The 25,505-nt window shown below is 32.6% G+C and overlaps 3 protein-coding genes across 3 annotated transcripts; 1 reads left to right on the top strand and 2 right to left on the bottom strand.

Annotated features, from left to right (window-relative positions):
* Positions 1–1,284: 1,284 nt before the first annotated feature.
* LOC145614421 (polygalacturonate 4-alpha-galacturonosyltransferase-like) lies at positions 1,285–8,107 on the bottom strand. Its single transcript, XM_081669476.1, has 10 exons — positions 7,662–8,107; positions 4,954–4,985; positions 4,796–4,855; positions 4,574–4,699; positions 4,379–4,442; positions 4,209–4,255; positions 3,778–4,112; positions 3,303–3,660; positions 2,477–3,064; positions 1,285–2,042 (listed from the first exon to the last, which is right to left on the bottom strand). Exons 1-10 carry the CDS (start codon positions 7,831–7,833, stop codon positions 1,767–1,769), a joined length of 2,058 nt encoding a protein of 685 aa, XP_081525602.1. The 5' UTR covers positions 7,834–8,107; the 3' UTR covers positions 1,285–1,766.
* Positions 8,108–10,192: 2,085 nt separating this feature from the next.
* LOC145614596 (histone deacetylase complex subunit SAP18-like) lies at positions 10,193–14,019 on the bottom strand. Its single transcript, XM_081669654.1, has 6 exons — positions 13,911–14,019; positions 13,562–13,594; positions 12,989–13,099; positions 11,736–11,831; positions 11,405–11,476; positions 10,193–11,292 (listed from the first exon to the last, which is right to left on the bottom strand). Exons 1-6 carry the CDS (start codon positions 13,998–14,000, stop codon positions 11,260–11,262), a joined length of 435 nt encoding a protein of 144 aa, XP_081525780.1. The 5' UTR covers positions 14,001–14,019; the 3' UTR covers positions 10,193–11,259.
* Positions 14,020–21,157: 7,138 nt separating this feature from the next.
* On the top strand, positions 21,158–23,940 carry LOC145615173 (agamous-like MADS-box protein MADS3). Its single transcript, XM_081670241.1, has 8 exons — positions 21,158–21,339; positions 22,122–22,218; positions 22,614–22,675; positions 22,858–22,957; positions 23,141–23,182; positions 23,379–23,424; positions 23,516–23,666; positions 23,829–23,940. Exons 1-8 carry the CDS (start codon positions 21,158–21,160, stop codon positions 23,938–23,940), a joined length of 792 nt encoding a protein of 263 aa, XP_081526367.1.
* Positions 23,941–25,505: the final 1,565 nt, after the last annotated feature.

Consider the following 25,505-nt stretch of genomic DNA (forward strand, 5'->3'; position numbering starts at 1 on the left):
GAATCTGAGCATAATATAAGTGGAGTTCTTGGGTGTCCCAAATAAATCCTGTGAAGAAAATCACATCAAAGCCTTTTTAGAATTGTTACCAATAGTAGTTAAAGTCATCTCATCTTTAGTTGCCAAGTGGATTGATTCGTATCCATATAAGTCACCGCCTATTGATCGATTAACAAGATCATAATATGATGTGCACCTCACTATAACTCATGTGGTAAGAGTTTTTCTTTTCGATTCTAATTCTAAGATCGATTCTCATTACTCGTGCTAGTCATTCTCTAAACCAAAAAAAAAAAAAAAAAAAAAAAAAAGAAAAGAAAGTGATATACACATAAAATATGTGATCCAATCCCTCTATCAATGTATAAATTAATCTATGTGTACAAATACATTATAAACAACCAATGCTTGCATCAGCAATAGTATATATTGGGTGAATTTTCGTTTAAGAACTCAATGAAGGATTCCCGACTTCTCAATAGGGCCCCGAGATATCAAATTGACGACGGAAGTATTGTACCTTTTGACTACCATTACAACGAAATTGTGAAATAGGCATATACTTGAATCAAACACATTATTACGAGTTTATAGACCTCTTGCTATGTCTCCTATGGTCGTTCTAAACTAACTATTATGCCTTCAAATTTGGAAAATTTCTTACTTTTTTTATCCCGAAAAAAAAAAAAAATTAGGAGGAGGAGCATCCCATGGAACCTACAAGACCCCGAAAGACCATTTGGATAGTTGGTTCGATTCACTTTACTTTTACTGACAAATTAACTGATTATGTATGTCTTCTTTCTTAATCAACTCAAGCCTACCACAGGTCCAAGTGAAATGGAGGGTTTCTTAGCATATCCAAAGATCTTAGTGCGTCAAGACAAATCTAACCATTTTATTGTAAATGAATGGCCAAAACGGGTTAGGAGTGTGGATGGATCAAGTCATAGAAATTGATTGACCTATACATATATAGTGTGGATAATCAACTAACTTAGTTAAAATCTTGAGGGGTGGTATTAAGACCTAAGAAATCGCACCACATCATTTGTCCTTACAACTTTATCTATACCAAATAAATAAATTAAATCCACATTAATAGTGTCAGGTTCATGACATGTTATAGTGGATACTAAAAACAAAATCAATACTCTGCCCCTGTGTTATGTTGTTAAAATAGCCACAAATCAGTACATAACAAAAACTCAAGAAGTGAGGAAGCATTTCCTTGACATTCAAATCATACAAGCCCATGGTAAATCTAATGCCTGGTAAAGTAGATTGCAAAGCAGACAATTGAAGGCAACTTCTCAATAAATTACGAAATAAACGAAAAAATTATAAGTGTTACAGATTATAAGATCTACAAATCTGTTGTGCAATGTTCAAAGAATACAGCATAACCCTGTTCTGGTCCTAAATTTAGACCAACTAAAATCATTACATAAAAGTTTGCTTACCAGGTTAATGATACAATAGACCTCTCAATTTTTTTCCAGGAGAATAAAGAACAATGGGGTACAGATTAGACTGAATTAGATAAAAGAATAAACAATGTGGGAAACAGAGAAGGATATGCAGCTCATTAAAACTGAAGCATGCCCCTTCTTGTGCCAGTAACCTCAGCCTCACACCAAGCCCTTCAAATTACTATCGCTATTCCATCTCACTGTGATTTCACACAAAAATAACTCCATTCAAGGTGAAGGAGAGCACAGAACAAGCATATTCACTTACTATTGCTATTCCATCTTAATGTGATTTCATTCACTCAAGTTGCATCTTCGCAGATATGGGTGATCATACTTGATGTACTTTGTCCAGTATGATCGATACTTTGTCATCGCAATCTCCAACCATGGCTTCATGTTACCATTGTAATGCACAACTGCTGCTTTTTCAATCTCAGACCTGTCAATACTAGGATTGTACCCCAATCCAAGCACATGCCAAGACTTCTCAAGTGGATGTGTCAGCCCATAAAATGTAATAAGTCCAGGAGGCAATGTACCCAACTTCCAGAGTGTTCTACCTTCATTCTGTACAAGTCATCGTGTGTTAAGATTAGATTCCAGTTAATTTCAGACTTGGAGCCACACAGATTGCGGCAACCATGCCAAAGAAATCAAAAAAGAAATAATTCAAAATACAAGGGTTATCCAGTCAAGTAAATGCTCTAAATGATGTTACGTTTCAAAACATAGCAATAACATGAAACTGAAGAACTGGAACTAGACAGCATGTGGCAGATAAAAGTAAAGAAAATCAATGATACTGCCACTAATGCTACTTAAGGCCTTAGGCATATATGACTTCAAAAGAGTATCATACTTTGAGATCAACTAATTCATATTTCATGAAGCGATCTCTTATCTTTAATGTGTATCGACATACTTATCCAGATACACATGTAACCATGCTTCACTGAAGAGCCTAACAGTTAAAGAGGTAGAAGAAAAGGAAAAGACTTTACCATATTCTGCCACTTGTGATATATGCCAGTGATATCCTTCTTTTTCCACTCCTTGAGATCAAAAAGATTCATGCCATATGCCCATCCACATGCACTAGGGTCAAAGTTTCTGGATATATGTGGACTGGAAAAGTTCAAATATTTATCAAATCGGTGAAAGCTCTCTCCACAAGTTTCCACAGCACCATTAACTTTCCCATGAAGGTCCACTGACCACAACGGACTCAAATCCTTTTGAACAACAATGTCATCATCTAGAAACAGAATCTTATCTAGTTTTGGATAGATCTGGGGAAGATAGAACCTTAGATGGTTAAGCATTGATAGATACTTTGGGTTTCTATACTTCAAATTGGATGCCCCAGATGAAATTGTAGTTGGATGATCTGCCTTGAAATAATACTCCTTCATGGCAGCAGACTCAAGCTGACGCAATACTGGACAGTATGATGAGTTCAGCCATTTAAATTCATCAACATTTTCAACGTGGATAGTGGCTTTTCCAGGATGGTTCAAAAGGAACCACATATTCATTGCACCAAAATTGAGCTTATCAGTAACAAGATGAAAAACATGTTTCTCTGGCTCCTGTAATCCATTCCAAAAGAGACCATAACGAGGGTTAAACAACCAATAATTGTATTATTAAAAATCAATGCAGCCAATACTCATTCATTAAGACAGCAAAAGTAGGGAGCATTGCAACAAGTGGCTTGTATGTTGTAAGCCCCACACTTTAACCATGGTAAGGTGAGAATAGTGTAGCACCTCCCACGACTAAAATAAAAACAAATCTAAAGATATCTAAAGAAGGCAGCGAGTTTACCTTAGCATTCATGATAGTGGAGTTCACGACCACAGAGGCAGCAAGGACATTGTCAGAAAAAAGTGCATAGTGATAAAGCTTAGGATTTTCCAAATTTTCACTATGAGGGAACTTTCTCTTCTCTATAGGAAGAAGATAGTAATCAATAGTTAAGCGCATAGCAAGACAATGAATTCCATTTGGAACGGTCTTGGCAGCCAACTGGCTCAGAAAAGTGCTCTGTTTTTTCAAGCTTCTAACTTGTTCCTCGGCAGATTGTAGCATGGCTCTCAGCTTTCCTGTCACCAGCTTGCAATCATACAGTTGATCTTTAGCTTTTGAAAGAACTTGTCCCATAGCTTTAATTTTCTCAGGAGCACTGGAATTAAAGACATTCATCAAAATAAACCCACAAAATGAAAGAGGTAGGAACTGTAGTATATTGAGATTTAAACTTTAAAAATACAAATAAAAATAAAATTTAACATTATTTTACCTGCGAGAAAGGTCAGCATCATTAGTTGCCTCTCCCAGAGCACGCTGGCTCTCTTTAAGCCTATTCTGAAGTTCACGAGACAATTCCATCTTATTCTTCATCTTAGCAATGCCAATATACACTCTGGCCATAATAATTTGATCTCGCATTAAGCGCACAGTAGAATCAGCATTTTCATTGTCATTGTCTCTCCTCCAGATATTATATTTCCCCAAAACTGCGGAGTCAACTGATTTAGAGCGCTGAATTGCAGCATTTTCAAGTTTCAAAATAGTTTCATCATCCTGCTTCACCAGATCAGCAGCACGTTTCTCACGTCTTTTCTCTCTTAACCGCTGCAATCAGGCCAAACATTCACAAATTTAACTAAGGAACAAAAAACTTAATTGCCATACAATTTATTCAGCATACGCCTTAAACTAAACAGTTACCCTTCGCATCAGTACAGCTGGTGAGTCCACTACATCAGGGTGATTATCTGATTAACATAAAAGAGCAATAAATAAGTCATCATGTACATGCTAACTTTATGGCATCATAAACCCTAAGCCAATAACAAACTAACTATGTAATACAGGTAAAACACAGACATGGAAAGTACCTGATGAAGAATCTGGTTTGCTCTTCAATTTATCTTGTTTCGCATGTGTGCCTATGTGCTTTGCCTTTAAATAATTACCAAATGTTTACAAAACATAGCATATGAAAGATTAGGTAATGGAGCCATTATGGGATAGTTTACAGTTGTTGCAACAGCAGCAACAATAAGGATTGTTTAAAGAACTAATATACCAACCTCCAAAGAAGCATCACCAGAGTTCTCGTGACCAACAACCTTCCACGATGCAGAACCGTTTCTTTTAAAGAAATCAAGACTCAGTGGCCCCAAATCCTTCACATTTGCTGAAATGACATCGATGTCCTGCAACATACATAAATAACCAATACAATATGATAAACAAATCAAGCAAAAGTTAACAACCTCAAAATTAAGAGGAAATAACCAAGATTGTCTTACCTCTTTTGAGAAGAATGGCTTCAAATGTTGCAATATGAGTCTCTCTCTCCAATCTGCATCCTGTGAAATTTCATCTAACAAATTAATCGTTGGCAATCAAGAAGAGTACAAAACTCAGCATTTAGAAGAGTGAATGAACAAACAGAAATATGACCAACCTGTTTAACTGCATCCAATGAATTTCTGGACCCTGTAGAAAAGAAAGGAACAGTAAATAAATTAGTTTTAAAATAAAATAAAAAATAACCCCCTCACAAATATATATATAAATATATATATATATATATATATATATATATATATATATATATATATATATATATATATATATATATATATATATATATATATATATATATATATATATAACCCCTCCATTCCCACCCACAGAAATGAAAAGGGAAAAAGAAAAAAACAACTGAATGTAATGCATGAACCGAAGGTCGTACAACAACAACAAAAAAAGAAAGTATCTACTTCCTCCCATCTTTATGCTCCTAGTTGAAGGATGAAAATTTTACAATACATACATTAAAAAGAATCTAACAAGATCCTATAGGACTAAATTCTTCCCAAGTACAAGTTAAAAAAAATAAAAAATCCAAAGTAGATTGTGTAAATAGTGTCAAAAATCAACACATGTTAACTATAAAAATAGAGGAAGTATTAGCCAGCCATAAAATTTAAGAAAAAAAGAAAAAAGAAAAACAGTGTCAACAATTTGTAAATTATCAGCCACAAAGCTTTAAACTCGCTCCTTTCTCCATAAACTTCCTACTATAACACATATACATACATTCTATTTTAAAACATTCTCTATATAATTATGTCTATTGAATGAACAATCCAACCTCTTTCACCACCGGCATTGTAATTTAGTTTTGACCAACAACACTACTTAATCCTAATACTTTCAAATTAAATCAATACCCAAGATTAATCAAATGTTAAAGAACAACAGAGACCAAATTTGCTGAAAAGAACATAGATTAGATAAAAAATAATAATAATAATTGTCATACACTGATAGACAGCACAAAGCACCAGTGGAAAATAAGCCAAAGGAACAAACATTCATACAAATTTGAGCACTATAATAAGTAAGCAAAAAATCAATATGACACTGCAATAAAAAGTCCTACATTGCTTCAATATAAGTAAAGGCATACAAAAAAAAAAATAAGTATATAACTTTCACGTGTTTACTTTGTACTTCTGCTTTATTAATACAACTTCCAAAAGCCTTGTACATAAAGATTTGAGCCTAAACGCAACTCAAGATGAACCTTCCTATCTCTAATCTACAAACATTATCAAACAAAAATGCACAAAATCATGTCTCCTCTTAGTTAAATTATGATTACATCCCCATCAAGTACATAAAGGTACTAAAAGAACCAAATCATCTAGTGCAACTCCTCGTCCAAGAAGACAAGAACAGACTTCATATTGATCCATCATAGCCCCTTGCAGTTTTTTTTTTTTAATTCCCAAACCCAAACCCAGAAAAAACAGAAGTATTTAGCTCCAAAAATCCAACCAACAAACAACTGTTGACCAATCATGACTAAAGGCGCAAGCATAGCTGGCTAAAACAGGCATATCTTATTAATAAATGATGCAACCTCTAAGCCTATAAAATTTACCCCTTGGCCATCATCAATCTTCTGGTTCACTAAAGACAAATAGGGAGATGGCAAACTAAACTCAAGAGAGCCCACATGACTAACAAGAGTGAGTCCAGAACCATTAACATCTAAGAACAGTTTTCACCCTCCATGTAATTTATCAAATTTGTACCTCCAATGATACGGTGCCAAGTCGCGTATGTTGCGAAATAAAATTAACGCCACAATTCATGAAGTTTCACATGAGTGCTACATGGAAATGTGGTGAGTTTTAGTAAATGGCACGGGTATGTGAATGTATCTGTTGGCCAATTCCAACAAACTAATCAACAAGTTCACCAATTTACCATGCTCCATGTATCAATTTGCATGTCCCAATTTGCGGATTGCAGGAAAGATGGGTAAAGTAAGTTGTAACTTCACGTAACCGTAATCTTTCAAAAACTAAACGCTGCCCTCAAGTCTCAATTCAACCCCACATAAACAAGGACTCCAAGAGGCAAGAATTTCAAGCGAACACTTCACAAACAACACTAAGTCTAACAATGCTCTACCCACCCACAGACCCACTCACCTTAAAGTCTCCATGTGTCATCAATCTTACACTCATTATGCTCCTAGGATACAACTAAGGGTCTAAGGTCACATTAATGAAAACAACATACTGCAGATTCACAAAATCGACAACATGGTAACAGACTGAAACACCTACAACCTAAATCCTTAATTTCCGCAATACTTGAAGCATGATCTTGTCACCCATCAAAAGCAAAGCTGACTTTTCTTCCTGCACCTTACAATGACATATAAGTATATAACAATTGCACGGGACCTTAACAAATGAAATTCAACCGTTTAAAGTCTAATAAGTTCCTCAATCCTAACAAAACTCCCAACTCGAAAAGAATACCTAAACTTTAGCACAGTTCGATAAATTTAATGACTGCATCAGTAATCATTCAATTCTAAATCGCCAAGAAACTACAATACATGCACGAAATTCCACAAACATCCAAATAATCTAAAGATTAATACATTATACAATACAAATTCACAATCTAGGGTTAAAATTCCTCCAAAATTTAGAAATTTCAACCAAAAAAAGAAAAAAGCAGGGAATGCAATACTACTAAATCACGCAATATTAGCAATAAAATTAAAACCCTAATCAACCAAACTAACAGATTCATTATCAAATAATGAAACAGATCTAACCCAGAAAAAGGAGTGAAACTAACCAGAGGAAAACTGGAGGCCGCGACCGACAAAGAAGAAGAGAGGGAAAATAAGGAGAAGAAGGAAGAAAGGAACAATGGAGGAAGTAGAAAAGCATGATAATGATGATGATGATGATGCATTGGGTCTACTTCTGGGTGTGTTGGTACTCAATAATCCCCTTTTCGCCGCCATTAAAATCTCGACCTCTCAGCAATCAAGAGATTGAGGAGAGAGAGAGAGAGAAATCAGCCAGATTTAACCCAGATTTCTGTGAAATTGGGAATTGTAATTGGGAATTAATTGAGGAGAGTGTGGGTATTTTTTACAAGCTAATTTTGCAGAGAGAAAGGTGGAAGATGAAGCGGCTTATGAGAAAGGAGGAGTGAGAGATAGAAAGAGAAGAGTGTTAAAATTTTAATTAAAGTGTGTTAATGAAGGTGAAAATTGGAAAGGGAGAAGGGAAAGGGATTATCGACAATTTCTATTGTATAATCGGTTTGATGTATAATGAACTACTTGTACGTAATATGAGTAATTTGGAGAGGGAAAGGGGAATAGATTATTGGCAATTTCTATTGCACAACCGGTTAAATGTGTAATGGGCTACCTCGTAAGAGTACTCTGCCTTGACTATTGTACTGTTTTGAAGAGAGCTTTTTGTGTTTGATTGATTAAATATAATAACACAACACTTAGATAATTTATTTTCTATTAATGATTTTTAGAAGTAAAAAAACATTTTGATTCGGGTTTTGTTACAAGGTAAGGAACAAAAACATTGACAATAAATGAAGTAGATGCATGCACACCATTAATTGGTAAAATTGTTTTACAAGTTTTGTTTTTCTTAAATGAATCATAGATCTATATTTATTCTTTTTTTCTGTCAATGTTGAGTGTGTTTGAACAACAATGTACATATTGGAGCTAGCTGACTTGAAAGTTCTTGATTGTTTCAAATTTGATTTTCTTTAATTTAATTATTACTATGAGTATTACTCGACATTTTCACTACCAAATCTTGCATGATTAAACATGTTAAAGTATATTTAAGGGGGTGGTTGCATCATTGAATCATCATAGATGTAAGCATTAAAGTTTTTTTTTTAATAAAAATTACATAAATATAAAAAATGTTACCTTTGGTATTGTTTATTGGTCATGCCCTATAATCTTTCCAATAACTACGGAGTACAAAGTAGCTAATTGGCGTATACAATATACTCTTATTTGATACGAACCTACGGAGCACTCGCAAATAAAACCCAATTAGTCATCTAAAAAATTAAAACCGAATGTAATACGGAGTATTATTAAGTAATATTTCGGACGTAATTAGGGCCTGTAAACTTCAGATTATTTTCAGTTCAGTTCAGTCAATCAGAACATGCCCTTAGTACGAGCAGTAATTTTAAGTTAACTACTCATACACTCCGTATGATTTGATTACTTACTATGGAGTTAAAACTAAAGGGTAAATAAGTTGAAGAGGAGAAGGGACCAACAGAGCGACGTCGTATTCAATCCAACATCAGCCTATGTCGGCAGTGTTTACTCATAGACACGTGGTACCCCATAAATCAGGGTTAATGAAGAGGGATTTGATTGATTATGGCATAATATTAGCAATTTATGAAAACGACTTTGAATTTCATTATTAAATCCTAAATCTTTTCCCGAAGAAAAAAACAACAATTCTTACACTCCACAAGTCCACATATTGGTACTTGAAAAATGTACATACATAATCATACTTCAAACCCCTTTATTTCATAGCAACAATACTAATACTAATACTTGTACTAGCTAAGTAGTTGTCTTATACTACAACCACTATATATATAGACAGATAGTTTAAGCTTTAAGAGCATGCCCTTTAATGGTAGTATCCTTGGTCATAATAACCGTAACCAACATACATAGCACGGTGATCTTAAGGAAAGCTTTGGTTGTAAAACTGATCCCTTCCCCACACATTCAATTCGAGTTCTTCTTGTAGATTATACTGCGGCCACTTAGGATCACTTGATTCGTGGGCATAGTTATGACCACCACCATTGCCACCATGTTTAGGAAAGCTTTGGTTGTAAAACTGATCCTTTCCCCACACATTCAATTCGAGTTCTTCTTGTAGATTATACTGCGGCCAGTTAGGCTCTCTTGATTCGTGGGCATAGTTATGACCACCCCAACCATTCATACTTGCAATGTTTTTGTGAATGATCGATCAATATAAATTGCATGGAGAAATAGGCTGAGCTCTACATGGTATTTATAGTGGCATAGCTTCTAGAGTTCAAGTTTGTGAATTCTTTGCATCAGATTCTTTACTAGAATTGAATTCGTATCATATTATGCAGTGAGATTAGTATATATTCTACACTTTTAGTGATCATACTAGAAAGAGAATAAACAATTTTGGGATAAGATTTCATGGATATTGATGTGATTAAGCAAGGATTAAGAAAGGAATCAATATATATATGAATCTTAATCCGACCACCATAACCATCTAATATTTAACAAGCGGTCGTATGACCATAAGACATATACTACCACAAACATGTACCAACATAATAATACTACATAAAGATACCACACACAACGATTATTGTTTTTCTACCCAGATTTGGAATTTTTTTTTTATTTTTTGGGCAACACTCAAAAAGTTGATATACAATTCTGATTCTCCTGTCCCTAACCTTCCTTGAAAGGAAAGTAAATATGCTTGCTTCCACTAAAATGCTAGAAAAATCTGAACAAAAGAATCTTGTGTTTGAAGCAACATGTAATAAGTGATGCTAATTCAATCCTCAGTATGTATTGAACGTTCATGCTGCTGCATTCCCAGGAGGACAGCATAGTGAGGATAGACTTAATTTTTTTATTTATAATAAAATTTCATAGAATTACTCGAGCTGAGTTAATTATCCTTTTCAGATCCCTTTACGAAAAACAAAGATATAGTAGAATATTGATTAGTGAAGTAGAGTTGCTTACTTAATTGATGCTCCAAATGAGATGGATGTCATGGATCTTGCTCTTCAAACCGATAAGAACGTCATATGACCGCGTCCTGACCTATACAGTCATATAATAAGCTTGCTCTGACCTGTAAAATAATCTAATAAACTGCATTAAGTGCTGCATGTATCATGCAATTGCAGACCATAGAATTGATATCTAGTTATCAAGATCCATTTGTTAAGAAGTCAAGTATCAGTGGCCAGTATAAGGTTGTGAAATTGCGATGCAACGAGCTCCATAACTAAAATTGATGCTAAATCACACGAGCCACAAAGGCCCACAATGTACAGTACAGGATTTAACACTCTTACCATTCTCATAAAGCTAAGCAAAGCTGGAACGAGTATTTACCCATTTTACTTAATATATGCGCAGGGGCAAAACAAGTATCTTTGGAGATTATGTGCTAGAATGCTAGATAATGTGCTCTACATATTCTTCCAACAGGACAGTTAATCACCACAGGAGCAGTAAAGCTTCCAAAGGACTGAATTTAAGCACCCATCTATTCAGTAGAATAAAACCCTGGATAGTCTTGGTCCCGACAAATTAGTTAGGTTAGCGAATTTAATAATGCTGTAGGAGATCAGTCTAGAAAATTGCCACATCCAAGTAGTCTCCGATCTGCAACCATGAGGATTAGGGAACACTGAGTGATAACTAAAATATCTAATGAAGTAGAGCATCTTTTGAATTTCTTTAGGTAATTTACAGGTGCATTTAAGTTCTAGAATACCTGAAAACCAAGTTGAGCCAATGATTTTCCATCATCTATTTCCCCGTTACCATATGAAAATGTTTTCCCCACCTTTGTGAATCAGGACACAAAAAACAACAATAACATTAAAAGTACTTCAAAGGAAGACCCCATGCAGCATAAGAAAAAATAATGGTTTGATGCCAGAACGTAACAGTAGTTAATAAATGACCAGGATGAAAGTAATCTGTCCTAAGTTTTTTAGCTAGCTAGCTGAAAGCCTGAAATGTCAAAGTCATTTCTGTAGAAAGGTAGATGAGAAGTATGTCAAAGTGAAACAGTGTAGTGGCAAGCTGGTTGAGGAACTTACCGGCCTAACCACTAAATGACCTTGTTTCTCCGGGAACACAAAAGCAAAAGACAATCTTGCATCTCCCCTCCTAGCTGCTGGGCTAACCTCCTTTATCTATACGGAATTCAAAAAATAAAAAAATAAAAAAAAATCCGGTGTCAATATTTTACCATCAAACTGAGACAGGAAGAAGCAACAAATGCATCATAAAGTTTTAACTACAGGGATAAATAAAATCAATGTGGATAGAAAGTCAACAAGAATTCCTTGATGTTGTCAATCCCTGTCATCACTATTGAGATTTAAAATTTACATACATCTACACAGATCCATAAATCACTCTTGTAGGTAGTATCGGCATCATTAGATCAAGCAGAAGCAAAACTTGAAAACTCTGCTACATATGCAGGAACAAATGCACACAAAAGGCTAGATTTATATAAAGGAAAACAGCTCATTTCATTTGAAGCTACATAATGATATAAACAAATGTGAAGTTGATCCTTGTTACTTATCTTCAAGAAGTAAGAACAAACACTCAAAGGGGTCTCTTCTCCTACCTTATTAGAAACACTATGCAAGATAAGGTTAGGATCAGCAGAATTTTGACAATCCCTCTAGTTCCATCTATCAGCCCTAGAGCACAAAAAGCAACTCGTATATAGCATTGCCAGTGGAATTTTGCCAATCCCTTAAATCCATCTATCAGCCCCAAACCTCCCAAGAAGTCAGTGGCATGCATTGCATAAACAGAATTCACCTCATAGCCTTAATACAATAAGAAAGTACCAGTGCACCCACAGACTATAATACTGACGCATAAACCCAATTAACATATATCTCCTACCCCAGAGATCTGGTAAAATTTCCAAATCAATGGTTCTTAAACATAGCTAGAGACCTAGAAAATATGATGTTCCATTCTCCCAATTTCAAATTATTACCAGCTCTGTGAACCATAAGAACTTACTTTGACTTAACACAAGCTATATAGATCAACCAATGAAAAGTCCGAAGTTCCAAACCATAGAGAACTCAATCCTCACCCCCCCCCCCCCCCCCCTCCCAGCCTCCCCTTTTGTTCCCCAGTAAGACATTCACCGATCATGAGATCAAGCCCAAATTCTACTCAGTACTACTGGTGTTGGGACAAGAAGATAAAGCCACAACCTAACATTCACAATCATTCACAGAAATAGATAAATAGAAAAGAGGGGGTTATGGTGTCATGGATACAGGTAAGAATAGAAAGTCCTAAGCAAACTGCTAACCAGATCAGTTAACTCCCGTAGAGTAGCATCCTTCCAAGTATAAATTTGAAATTCATTTTTTGGCTCCTGTCCTCTTACTGCAAAATCTTCCCTGGTATGATGACTCCCAACCTGCAAAAATTAAAACCACTATATTATGCTAAAAAATAAAGTAAGAACTAAAGCTCAGACCCCACCTTCAATCTAAGTTTGGGAGTTTGATTCTGATTGAGTCTAACATCAAGTATAGAGTTCATAAAAGGGTGTTTAATGGTGTTCTCCCTGGGGGCAGGCCATAATCTCAATTCCTAGCCACAGGGATGGGGTTTCCGTGTACTCGTACATATAGTGTTCATTGATCCACATAGATGGATCATGGATACTCCGGGCCAATTTTTTTAAATAAAATCAGGAAATCAACAATCAAGCCACACAAACTTACATATTGTAGAAACACCAAGCAACATAAATCCTACTAAAGCAGATGGAATCACACTAAACACAAAATTCAAAACAAAAGTCTGGTAATTTAGAATAGGTTGCAGAAATAACAATGAAATCGCGCTTTCTACAAAAGAAAGAGTGGGAAAGTACCTTAGTGAAAACCCGAATCAGCAAAGGGCAAGTCTGCAACCACGATGACAAATGTATCACCAACATGAATATACATTTACAATCAGATAAATAACAATTGGGCATATCATTATCACAACAAGTATACAATTTTGAAAATGCCCTCTTTAAATCAACATCATCCCACCCCAAACAAACTCTATTCTAAGGAAAAAATACTCTTGAAAACAGTGAAAAGGGAACAATTAACCATTAATCAAACTCAATTTGACATGAATCAAACATAGAGGAACCCTAAAAATTTAGGAACATAATGCAGAAGAATTAGACGAAAGGAAGAACCCTAAACAAAAAAGGGGGAAAATGGAACCTTTTGGCGATCGACGTAGAATGGCCGAGGATGAAGGATAGTCGCCGGTGGAGGTTGACGTTGCGGCATTCTCCGGTGAATTCCCGCCATTTTCCTGTCTCACTGTATTCTCTACCAATTAGTCTTAAGTACTCCTGGAGTATGGTACTCCATGGCAATGGATCTGGACCCGACCCGGATCCGTGGATCCAGATCCGTTTGGGTCTTCAAATTTTGGACCCAACGGATCCGGGTCGGATCCGGATCCTGCTGACAAAAACGGATCTGGATCCGGGTCTGGCCCTAGACCCGGATCCAGATCCGTTTACCAGTTTTTTATTTTACATATTAAAAAAAAAAATTTGTTTGTTTCTTTATTTAAAATGTTGATGCTGTTAGTAGTGATAAAGATTAGCCCTTTCAAGAGATGAATTTTGGATGCTCATATTGAATATATCATCGTATATGTAGCATCGTTCTTTTTTCCGTTGTTTATAATTTTTATTACAAAATATAAGTGTATAATTTTGTTACTTTGTGTTTATAGATTAGGTGTATAACATTAATTAAGGTTGAAATTAATAACCCCCAACGGAAGTTTAAATAAATTTTTTGACCCAAACATTACAGTTATTGCAAAAAATTAGGCAAAATATATTAGACCCGTTTTGGACCTGGATCTGGACCCGGATCCGTGGACCCGTCGGATCTGGATCCGGGTCTTCATTTTTCAGACCCGACGAATCCGGGTCGGATATGGATCCTAGATACAAAAACGGATCTGGATCCGGATCCATCCGGACCCGGTCCAGATCCGACCCGTTACCATCCCTACTCCTTAGGTATCATACTATCACGTTATACACGTTATTATGTTAAAGTCATGAGTTATTTTGGATTGAACCTTATATTATTTTGCTAAACTATAATGTTATTTGCTTAAACATTGTGTTAGTATATATTATATTAGTCTTTTGTTTTTTTGTTAAACTTTGAATTGTGTTATTTTGGTTTAAATCATATGACGATCTTTTTAAGTATGAGGTTATTTTGCTTAAACTTGGTGTTATATATTTTTTTAATATAATTTTTTTATATATATATTAATTAAACATTGTATTTTTTGCCAAAAACTTGTTATTTTGTTTAAACTTATTTTAGAGGAAGTAGCTAAATAAAAATAGAGAATAAATCGAAAGAGATGAATATGGCCCGGTGAACATAGCATATAATGTTATGTAACAAAAAGTTTTCAATCAAATAGCATAGAGTTATATTATACTGAATAGTATAATGCACTAAATAAAGTAGCATTCGTATACAATGATCCAAATTTATGTAATAACATTATTGTATAGTAAAATAACATGAAATACATCACTAAATAAGATAATACAAATTTTGAAATAACATGAAACAACAAAAACTTTGTATTTCATGAGTACAAAAGAATGTACATACAGAATAACATATAATTAATCTTAAAATAACATACATACAAATTAAAATAATAAGAAGTTTATATCGAAATAACATAAAATGTACACAAGGAGTACCTTGTGCATGGTACTCCAGGAATACAAAAGAAATTGCGATTCTCTACTGCTCTTTTTTTTTTCGGCTTTTTTTTTTTTTTTTTTTTTTCCGGCTGTTTTGTTTTTTTTTTTTTTTTTTTTTGAAACACCGGCTGTTTTGTTTTGAGTTTGGGAAAACTTTGGGCCCAAAAAGAAAACCTTTTCAAAGTTTGTTTTTAATTTTACAATGGCCCAATTTCCTTTGTTCGCATAGTATAGCAACACGTTTAGTTCAAGATTAGTGCTTTATTAATGCAAAGTTGAAGCGTCTCTAGAGTACAATCTCGTAACTTCATAAGGACAATGATTAATCCGATATTGGAAATATAAATTGAAATGAAACTACAAGTTCTCACAATCGATGGCCAGATGAAAATGAGGTAATGGTGTATAGTATAAGTCCAACTATTACAATGTTGGAGAAAGTGGAGGAAGTGTGTTAATGGTGTATGGGTATAGAATGAAATACCCTCTATAACATATTACCATCATCAATTTCATAATATATTGATCGAGGTTGAAGTGGGTGGAGTATTGGATTACCAGTATTGCTCCCCACTTCAAATCCACTAGATTTACGTAAACAAAATAAGTTTAGATTATATAAAATTAAAGCACCACTAAAATAGAATATGTTTTAGTAAAATAAGATATACTCGTATCAAACAAAAGGATTTAAGGAGCCTTTGTCTTTTAATGGCTACTAATAATTGAGCTTAAAAATAAAAAAAAAAATAAAAAAAAAACAATGAACAAATTATGTGAAATCTACTGTCATAGGTTCATTGAAATTAAAACCTATCAACGTCCATCATAGGCAGGCAACAAATTAAACACTTGAAATGTTGTTGCTTTTGTATGTATCCCTTCTCACATGTAATTAGCCAATAATTAACATTTGCATTTTCATGAGGTACTAAAAGAATGAAGTTGTCGGCCTTCAAATGCGTAAACAATGCGATTATTAGGGACAACCAGTCAACTAATCTACCTGAGTCATTTTCCCCGTTAGCTTTTTCTTCACCAGGAGCGCCAAATTAATAAGTCACCTTAGTCCTTGGGCAATTATATATTTGTACGTACTCGTAATACAAATATGCACATATTATTCCGTTACACTCATATTATACATAATATCATCAAGCTCATTTCAGGAGGGATTTCTCTTAAATTCTCCCCTTCTAGTATGGGCATTCTCCTTACCTTAAAAAAAAAAAAAAAGACATGGTTATACACTTATACGGTTATACCTTTTGTCCCAAATTTGTTAACATACTTTCTTCGACACAATGTTTTATGCAAATTTATTTGATTTTATATTTACTTGGTGATAATTAATAATCATTTTTTCTATTTAGAGCAATTGAGTTGTTAGAGATTTATATATAAAATATGCATCGTATATATAAATTTTTATTAATATAATAACTTTTGTTTAATTAATTTTTTATAGGTTATTGTAAACAATTTTTATTAATTAGTTAAGATTGTGTTGAAAATATTTTTGCACAAAATTTTTACTTGGTTTAATGGTTTATAATAGGGAAGTGAAGAATCAAACTCTGAAAAAGGTGGAAATAAATAAAAAAGAGGTCTAGTATTCAATTTCTACATATAGTAAAGGCTAAAGGCTACTTATTAAAGTAGTCCATTAGGTCATAAAGACTTTCTATTTTGGGTAAGTGATAACCATCACCACCACTGTTTAATTGTATTAGATGGCTTGTCATTTTCCATTTTTAAGTGGGGTCCATCCATGAAATCATTTCATCAAATTATGTGCTCTGAATTTTTTATCAGAGATTCATATGCAAAAATCATGCATTTATTCACTGTTTGAAGTAACTTTTGCTTTCCCTTTTTTTTCTAGACAAAGTGGATGAAGTTTAATGTAGGGTTTGATAGAGAAGTTATAATTTACCATAATTATTTACTCACATATTTTAGTAAAATAAATACGATGTAGAATTTATATAAGTGATGAACTATTTGATCTAAATGTTACTCTGGTATTAATTATAATTCTACTCGTATATTATATATAGATGATTGTGATTCTTGCAAACAAATTAAAAACATTAAAAAATATATTTATATGGAGAAATTGAATTTTTGTGTTGATACATAACGCGATAATTGATGGACTTGTGTTTCCACAGCTTCAAAAAGGTCTTTTTTTACTACTAAAAATATGTTTATTCTTTCAAATGATTTTTTTTTTTTAATTACTCTGTATAACATATACCAGTGTCAATAAATTAAAGTTGTATTTTTTCAATCGAAAATTTTACTATATCCGGCCTACTTATATATACTAAGTACAAATTTATGTGGTTCAACAAATTCATATAATTGGCTAGATAAGGCTAGGTAGATGGCACATGGCAGGCACAATTAAGTTATTAAGGTACATCATACTACTATATACTCTATACCTAGAGTATTTTACAGTACATTTTTATGTAGCTAACGATGATTGATGAAGTTTGTTCGATTGTCATATGTACGTACCACTAGTAGTAGTACAACAGATAGTAGTGTTTAGTCATCATTTCATGTCAAGAAAATAAATCATTCTACTATCTTAGTATAAGCAAAGTTGCTTTAATTTTCCTATGATTTAACTTCATTTACTGTTGTTTCTATTTATGGCTTTGGCACTGCAACCTATAGTTTCCTCCTGCAAGTCATACGGAGTTAATGTTATCCATATGCATGCATGTGACCAGAATTTTCGCTATAACATCCCTAAACTACCTACGAGTATCAGCACAACATATTTTACTAGCGGACTAGATTAGTGCGTGATCCATTATCTAAGTGGACATGCCGTGTTTACTATACATCCGAGTGTACATGTATACATATTTACACTTATTAAATTTTTCATTCAGTAATAATCAACACGTTAACCATGTACCATGCATTGATGCATAGTTTCATATATATAGTCGATCATATGTGACATTAATTATTTTGAGACGAAAGAGTCTACATAGATGTCGATGTTAAATTAGTAAATTATAAGGAGATTAATCGATCAGGCAGGCTTATGAAGTCTTGTAAACTCGTCCTCAGAGATAAGATTGATAAGAATAAATCAAGAATAAATGTAGTACATCCAAAACTATATTGGTGCATACTTAAATTTGGTTATTTTGATCATAAACTGTACTGTATGTGTACTTAAATTTGCTTCCTTGTTGTCAACTGTAAATGTTAGTACTATGAAGGTTGATAATTTAGGAGGCTAAACAATAAGTAATTGCCCATTTTTGTGTTGTTATAGCGCGTATGAATTGATATTTAACCAATCATACATGCATGAACGTGGATTATGTCTCATTACTAGCTGTCTTTTATAGCCACGTGTCATATAAATGGTAAAGATTTAAAATTTTACAGTAGTGTTAAAGAAAAAAGATATTTGATCGATCAAAGAAGAACCTCAATTAAGTTCAATTCAAATAGGGCACGTATCCTCTATGCAAATTAAATGCTAGTTTTTTGAATAATTCTAGGATATGATGGTAGAGTTGATCAAGGTCGTTCATGAAAATAATCGATTACATAGCTAGGTTTCGTCTTCTAGATAGGTGCATTTATGTTTTTGTCAATCAAACATATATTTCTACGGAGTAATCTTTATGATTTTTCATGCCAATATAATTATACGAGTACAAACATGCATGCGTAGATAATACTTGTAGGAGTTGTAGATAATTACAGTACTTGTTATGGTTTGTGGAAGAATGTATGGGCGTGGTTGATACATAAAGATGTATAGACACACTGTGCATTTGTGCTAATTTGTTGGCCCTGTCACGTACGAACGCCAAATTAAAGAAATTCAGATCATTTTCAAACTTTTCAATAGTAATTTATCATAATTCAATCATGCGAATCTCATTGTAATGATGGTCTGATCTGTTAATATCAAGTAAGAGGACCACGTGATAGACAAAAAACCACCAAATAAATTTGTATCATAATTCTCATTTTTGGTTAAGGACTTATATTTTTAGACATCCCTCTAATGGTAGTAGATGAACATATCATATATGCTACTATGTTCTTGTTCAATTGATCAATGTCCATTCATGATCACAATACAATTATAGCAAGATCATAATCATATATACAAATCCACATTTTTTTTACTTTAATATGGAATAATTATTAAATGGATTAATTTAAGGTAAATAGCTACTCCGGTCAGTATTAATAGTGGATTTTTTTATTAATTTGTATTTTAAAGTGTAAAACAATTGGTCACAACTCCTGATCTCTACTATTGGACAATTGAAAAGACAGGGAGGGTTTCAGATGTAACATAAATAAAAGTTACGTAGTATAGAATTAATTTTTTTGTGATAGGATATATCATTACAAATAGTGTTCGCGAATCGCGATCCTCACTCTAACTTCGACCATTGAGTCCCCTTCTTTGATCAATCACTAATTTACATAACCGTGATTTGGGTGGATGATTGCAAAAAATATCAATGGTAAGAAAAAAGATGCACAAAAGTTAGTGAATTTGGAAGTATGTCATGATTGAAGTATTAAGAGTTTCTTTTTCTTCATAGGGTTTGTTACATAGCATGACTTTATAGGAAAGTGACAATGCTATGGGAAATATTTCGATAATTCAGAGTTAATAATGGAAGTGAAGAAAACTACATAGTAAAAACATATTAACCACTCATCCCCTTTTTTTTTTTTTTTTTAAAGGTAAAATTATCATGAGAATTTAATGAGATTGAGATAAACATCAACATGTTTAACACAATTGAAATTAAGATGATATACTTTAAGTTAATTCTTTTTGTAGGCAGACAAGAGTCCATTATGCTTGCTTAATATATAAGCTTTGTGATTATATATCCAATAGGTAACCAACATACCTAGTTTTTGTAATATCAGCAAAAAGCAATGTGAATTGAAATGAAACAAATAGGTATTATAAACCCAATTAACTTTTCATAACTAAAGTTGTTACCACTGCGTGTGACTTTGAACTAACATTGTAAGTATAGACTTGGTTTCTACTTAGTTACGTAGTTTAATAAAAGTAAGCTCTTGACTAATTACAAGCTCTTTAACTTGTGGAATACGTGACTAATAATGATCAATTCCAATTCTACTACTCCTATCAAACGATATAAAAGTCGTAATATTCAGATTAAAGTTAATATGTATGTACAATGTAATCAATTACTCGGCACATACAAAGTTATCCTGTTAGTTCATAGTAACTTTCTTATTTTAACGTTTGTGTATGCTTGATACAAAATGCTTAGCATTACCATGTGTGGACAACATCTGCTAAAAATAATTAATCTTTTATCGTGTGTTACGAGTGAAAGGAGGTGCTAGTGTTACATATGCTCAAAAAAAAAAAAAAAATAAAAAAAAAAATAAAAAATATAACTTATAACCAATAAGGCAATAATACATAAGACTCATACTCCCATATAGATTTCCATAAATACACACATCCAAAGGTGACCAACAACATTATTTAGTTTACTTACCCACCCAAAAAAAACAAAAAAAAAACATTGTTAGTTCATTTTTCTTCATTATTTCTATCTCAAAAATTCCTTCCTTCCTTCTTTCCTTCCCCCATTGTTACTTTGTTAGTTCTTCTTCATTCTCACTCAAAAAACTATAGAGAGAAAAAAGGGTAAAATGGGAAGAGGGAAAGTGGAGCTAAAGAGAATAGAGAACAACATAAGTAGACAAGTTACCTTCTCTAAGAGAAGAGCTGGTCTCTTGAAGAAGGCTAAGGAACTCTCCATTCTTTGCGATGCCGAAATCGCCCTCATCGTCTTCTCCCCCCGTGGCAAGCTCTATGAGTTCAGCAGCATTGAGTATTTTTATTTTCCTTTTTTCTCCCTCTTTTTTCATCTTATTCTTCCTCATTTTCCATTCAAGAAGAACAAATTTTTTTTAAAAAAAATGCACTTTCACCAATGAAAATTGGACACGTGGAAGATCTAGGGTTTCTTAACATTTCTAATTTTTTTATTTGGGTTTTTGCAATGCATTGCACTTATAAAATCCTTAAAAATGGATATAATTACAATTTTATAAATTTGCACCTACAATACATTTTATGAAATTTAAGTTTTTTTAAATAATTTTTTTGGGTAAATATTAAAAAAAAAATGTGAAAGGTGTATGTATGAAACAATATGTAGCTACTATAACTGTGATAATGGCTAAAATTCTGGAATGATTTACCAAAATTCTAATTGCTTGTTTGTGATGTGATTGTTATTTAAATTATTTTAAGGAATGAATAGTATAATTACTAATTAAAGGGAATTATTGAAATTGAAATAAATATAGTGTCAGAAGATCAATTTGTTTTGATTTTCCTGGGATTTTCTTGTAGTGGTTGCTTTTCTCTCTTCCCTCTTCTGTGTATACTTCTCTATCTGCAATTTTTTGCTTGTTTGCTCACTTTTTGTGCAATACTTCTTTTTTATTTCTCGAGAAATTATAACAAGACAAGTAATGTAGACGAAATTTTTATTTTACGTTTGTTGTTTATTAATACCGCCCTTAATTATAACTTTAGTCAATTAAGATAACTAATTAGCACTCATATGTATTGATTGTATGATTATTTTCGGCCTTGTGCATACAGTTGCCTTCCGAAGACCCTCGAACGGTATCAACGTAGTAGCAACACTATTGATCTTCATCATCATCACCAAGACCATGCCATTGAGGTTCAGACGCAGGTTTGAACATAATGTGTACTGAATTTGTGATGTATTAGCCACTAATCTTTGAAAGGCTAAGGCTAGCTAGCTAGGTTAAGTTTAAACAACATCGATTAATTAATTATTTAATAGGTTATTTGGAATGATTTTTGTTGACACTACTATAAAATTTGTTTGAGAATTAATTGATTTTGATCAACAAGCCAATAATTTGTTGTAAGGCTAATAAAGATTAGCTAAATTATAACTTTACCAATCTTAATTCAAGGTTTATGATTGTAACCTTTTCATTATTTTTTTGGATTAACTTTTCATCATTAAATCAAAATTAATAAAGTGTAAATTCATTTATAAATTGCATCATTACATACATAATGTTATATTAAGCTCTCCTTTGAATTTCTTATTTACAGAGCTGGCTCCAAGAGATCGCGAACTTGGAGTCACAATATGAAATTCTGAAAAGAGCTCACAGGTCTAAATTCCTAGTAGTTTTATGTTAATTACCTAGTTGTTTTGATTAATTAGCTTGTTTGGTGCAAATAACAATGGTTTGTCCATTTTAAAGTCAATTCCATATATAATGGACTGAACTCATTCATGGTAATTAAGCAACAATGTTTAATTTAATGCGACGATTTACTTGATATAATTTAGGCAAATGCTGGGAGAGGAACTTGGAATTCTAAGCTTGAAAGACTTGCAAAGTCTTGAGAAGCAGCTTGAAGGAGCTCTTGCTCGGACTAGGGCAAGGAAGGTATTCTTCAAACGTTAATTTAAGTGTATGTTTTTAAGATTAATCTAACATAGCTACTTTAATGATATGATGATCAAACAATGTAAATAATTTCACTTATTTATAAGTCTGATAATTTGTTCTCTTAATAAACCTAATTGACAAACAAGATGTAATCTGAATAATATTGATGAATTATAATAGGCACAACTGATGACTGAGCAAATGGAGGCACTTCGAAGATCGGTAAGAACACCGTCACTTCTTTGGTGTAGGATCTTCTTCAGATCATGAAGAATTCTTAACCTTACAGAGTTGTTACCTCATATATATCGGAATTTATACTCTATTAGCTAGTATTGTTATTCATACCTATGTATTGTTAATGATTGATTAAGTACCATAATTATATTAAGTCAGTAACATTGTTAGGCTTTTGTAGGAGCGCAAACTTGGAGACTTGAACAAGGAATTAAAGCTGAGGGTTAGTTTAATTTTCTTCAACTTTCATTAATAATCTTAAAAGGTGACCAAATGGTGTTTCAATCTTTTGGTGTATGTAATGCATGCAGGTAGGAGATCAGGGACATGGATTTAGGCCAATGGATTTGAATTCTAATGGTTGCATCCAATTCATACACCCTTCACAGTCTACCAATTTCGAGTATGATCCTGCTGTCTTACAAATCGGATCATACAAACCCGAGCCAGTTGTTCTAGATTATATAGGGTACGTAAACTATTCCCTCCATCGATCTCAATATAGTTAATTATCCCCAAAACGTACCCTTCAAGCGTGTTCTTGTTAACTATTATGTCATTTCATCAAGAAATTATTAGACCTCTAGCTAGACTGTTAAGAATTCTCTTGTGTTCGGGTTTTTTCGAGCAGGTATCCTCCCCAGTATGCATCTCATGAGGATGAAGGGCCATCGAATGGCAGTCAAAGAGCTAGCTTGGGTAGTGACACTACTAACTTTAATCAGGCAGGGTGGTTGCTTTGATTAAGATGGTGCTCAAATACATTATTACTATTATACTTTCTATAACTCCACATGCTTTGTTTGATAAATTAACTTCTGTAATCTGATGTGTTTAATTTGGTGTGTTAATACGTGTGTTAACGTGATTACGATTACTATGTAGGGGAAAAAATATGATTCAAACGACGTATCAAGTTGAAATACGTACGTTGATTTCTTAGCAGTAAGTATATAGATTGATGTTCCTTATGGGAATATTAGTGTTTTGGAGTACTAATGTACTACCATGACTTTTAATTGATTATGTGTGTATTGGTTATTTTGGATTATGTATTTGTTACAAATCTTACAATAGTGAGTTTGCTACTGAAAAAAATCACACATTAGATTTGATCCATATTATTGATAGCATATTGTCTAACACTCTAGCCTGCTATTTATACGCCTAAAATCATGATATTTTTTGCAAATAGGAAGAGCAATAAAAGTCAATTAAACATCAAAATGGTACTTTAATGAGAGTTAACAAATGAAAGCAATTAGGCCCCGTTCTTTAGAGCTGCTCTGCTCTGCTTTGCTCTGCTGAAATCTGTTGTGCTTTGCTCTGCTCTGCTGAAATTTGCTCTGCTCTGCCCTGCTCTGCTTAAAATTAATACTTAATATTGAATTATTATAATAATAATGTATATTTAATAAAAATAATAATAAATAATTAATACTTAATGATAATAATAATTAATATTTAATAATAATAAATAAATAAATAATATTTATTAATAATAATACTTCCTCCGTTTTCTTTTACTTGCAACACAGTCTTGTGGCACGTGTTTTGAGCTCTGGTTTATGTAATGTAAATGGACAAATTTTTCATTATAATTTTTACAAATGATACTTAACTCTATTCTAATTTTCGTGTAAAAATTATATCGATAAAATTGCTCGTTTACCCTCACTAATCATCTTCTAAAACTGCGTGCTTAAAAGGTGTGTTACAAGTAAAAGAAAACGGAGGAAGTATATAATTAATATTTAATAATAATAATATTAATAATAATATAATTAATATTTAATAATAATAATATTAATAATAATAATATTAATAATGATATAATTAATATTTAATAATAATATATTAATAATAATATAATTAATATTTAATAATATTAATATTATTAATAATAATTAATTTTTAATAATAAAATTTAATGATTATAATAATAGTAATAATAGTAGTAGTAGTAGTAGTAGTTGTAGTAGTAGTAGTAGTAATAATAATAATAATAATAATAATAATAATAATAATAATAATAATCATAATAATAATAATATTTAATATTTAATAACAATAATAAAGCATTACAATTATTATTATAGTATTAGTAGTAGTAGTAGTAGTAGTAATAATAATAATAATAATAATAATAATAATAATAATAATAATAATAATAATAATAATAATAATAATAATAATAATAGTAATAATAACAATATTAGTAGTAATAATAATAATAATAATAATAATAATGATAATAAAAATAATAATAATAATAATGAAATCTGCTCTGCTCTGCTCTGCTCGGCTC

This window comes from Chenopodium album, chromosome 25 (genome assembly GCF_948465745.1).
Source record: "Chenopodium album chromosome 25, dcCheAlbu1.1, whole genome shotgun sequence".
NCBI classification, from domain to species: domain Eukaryota; kingdom Viridiplantae; phylum Streptophyta; class Magnoliopsida; order Caryophyllales; family Amaranthaceae; genus Chenopodium; species Chenopodium album.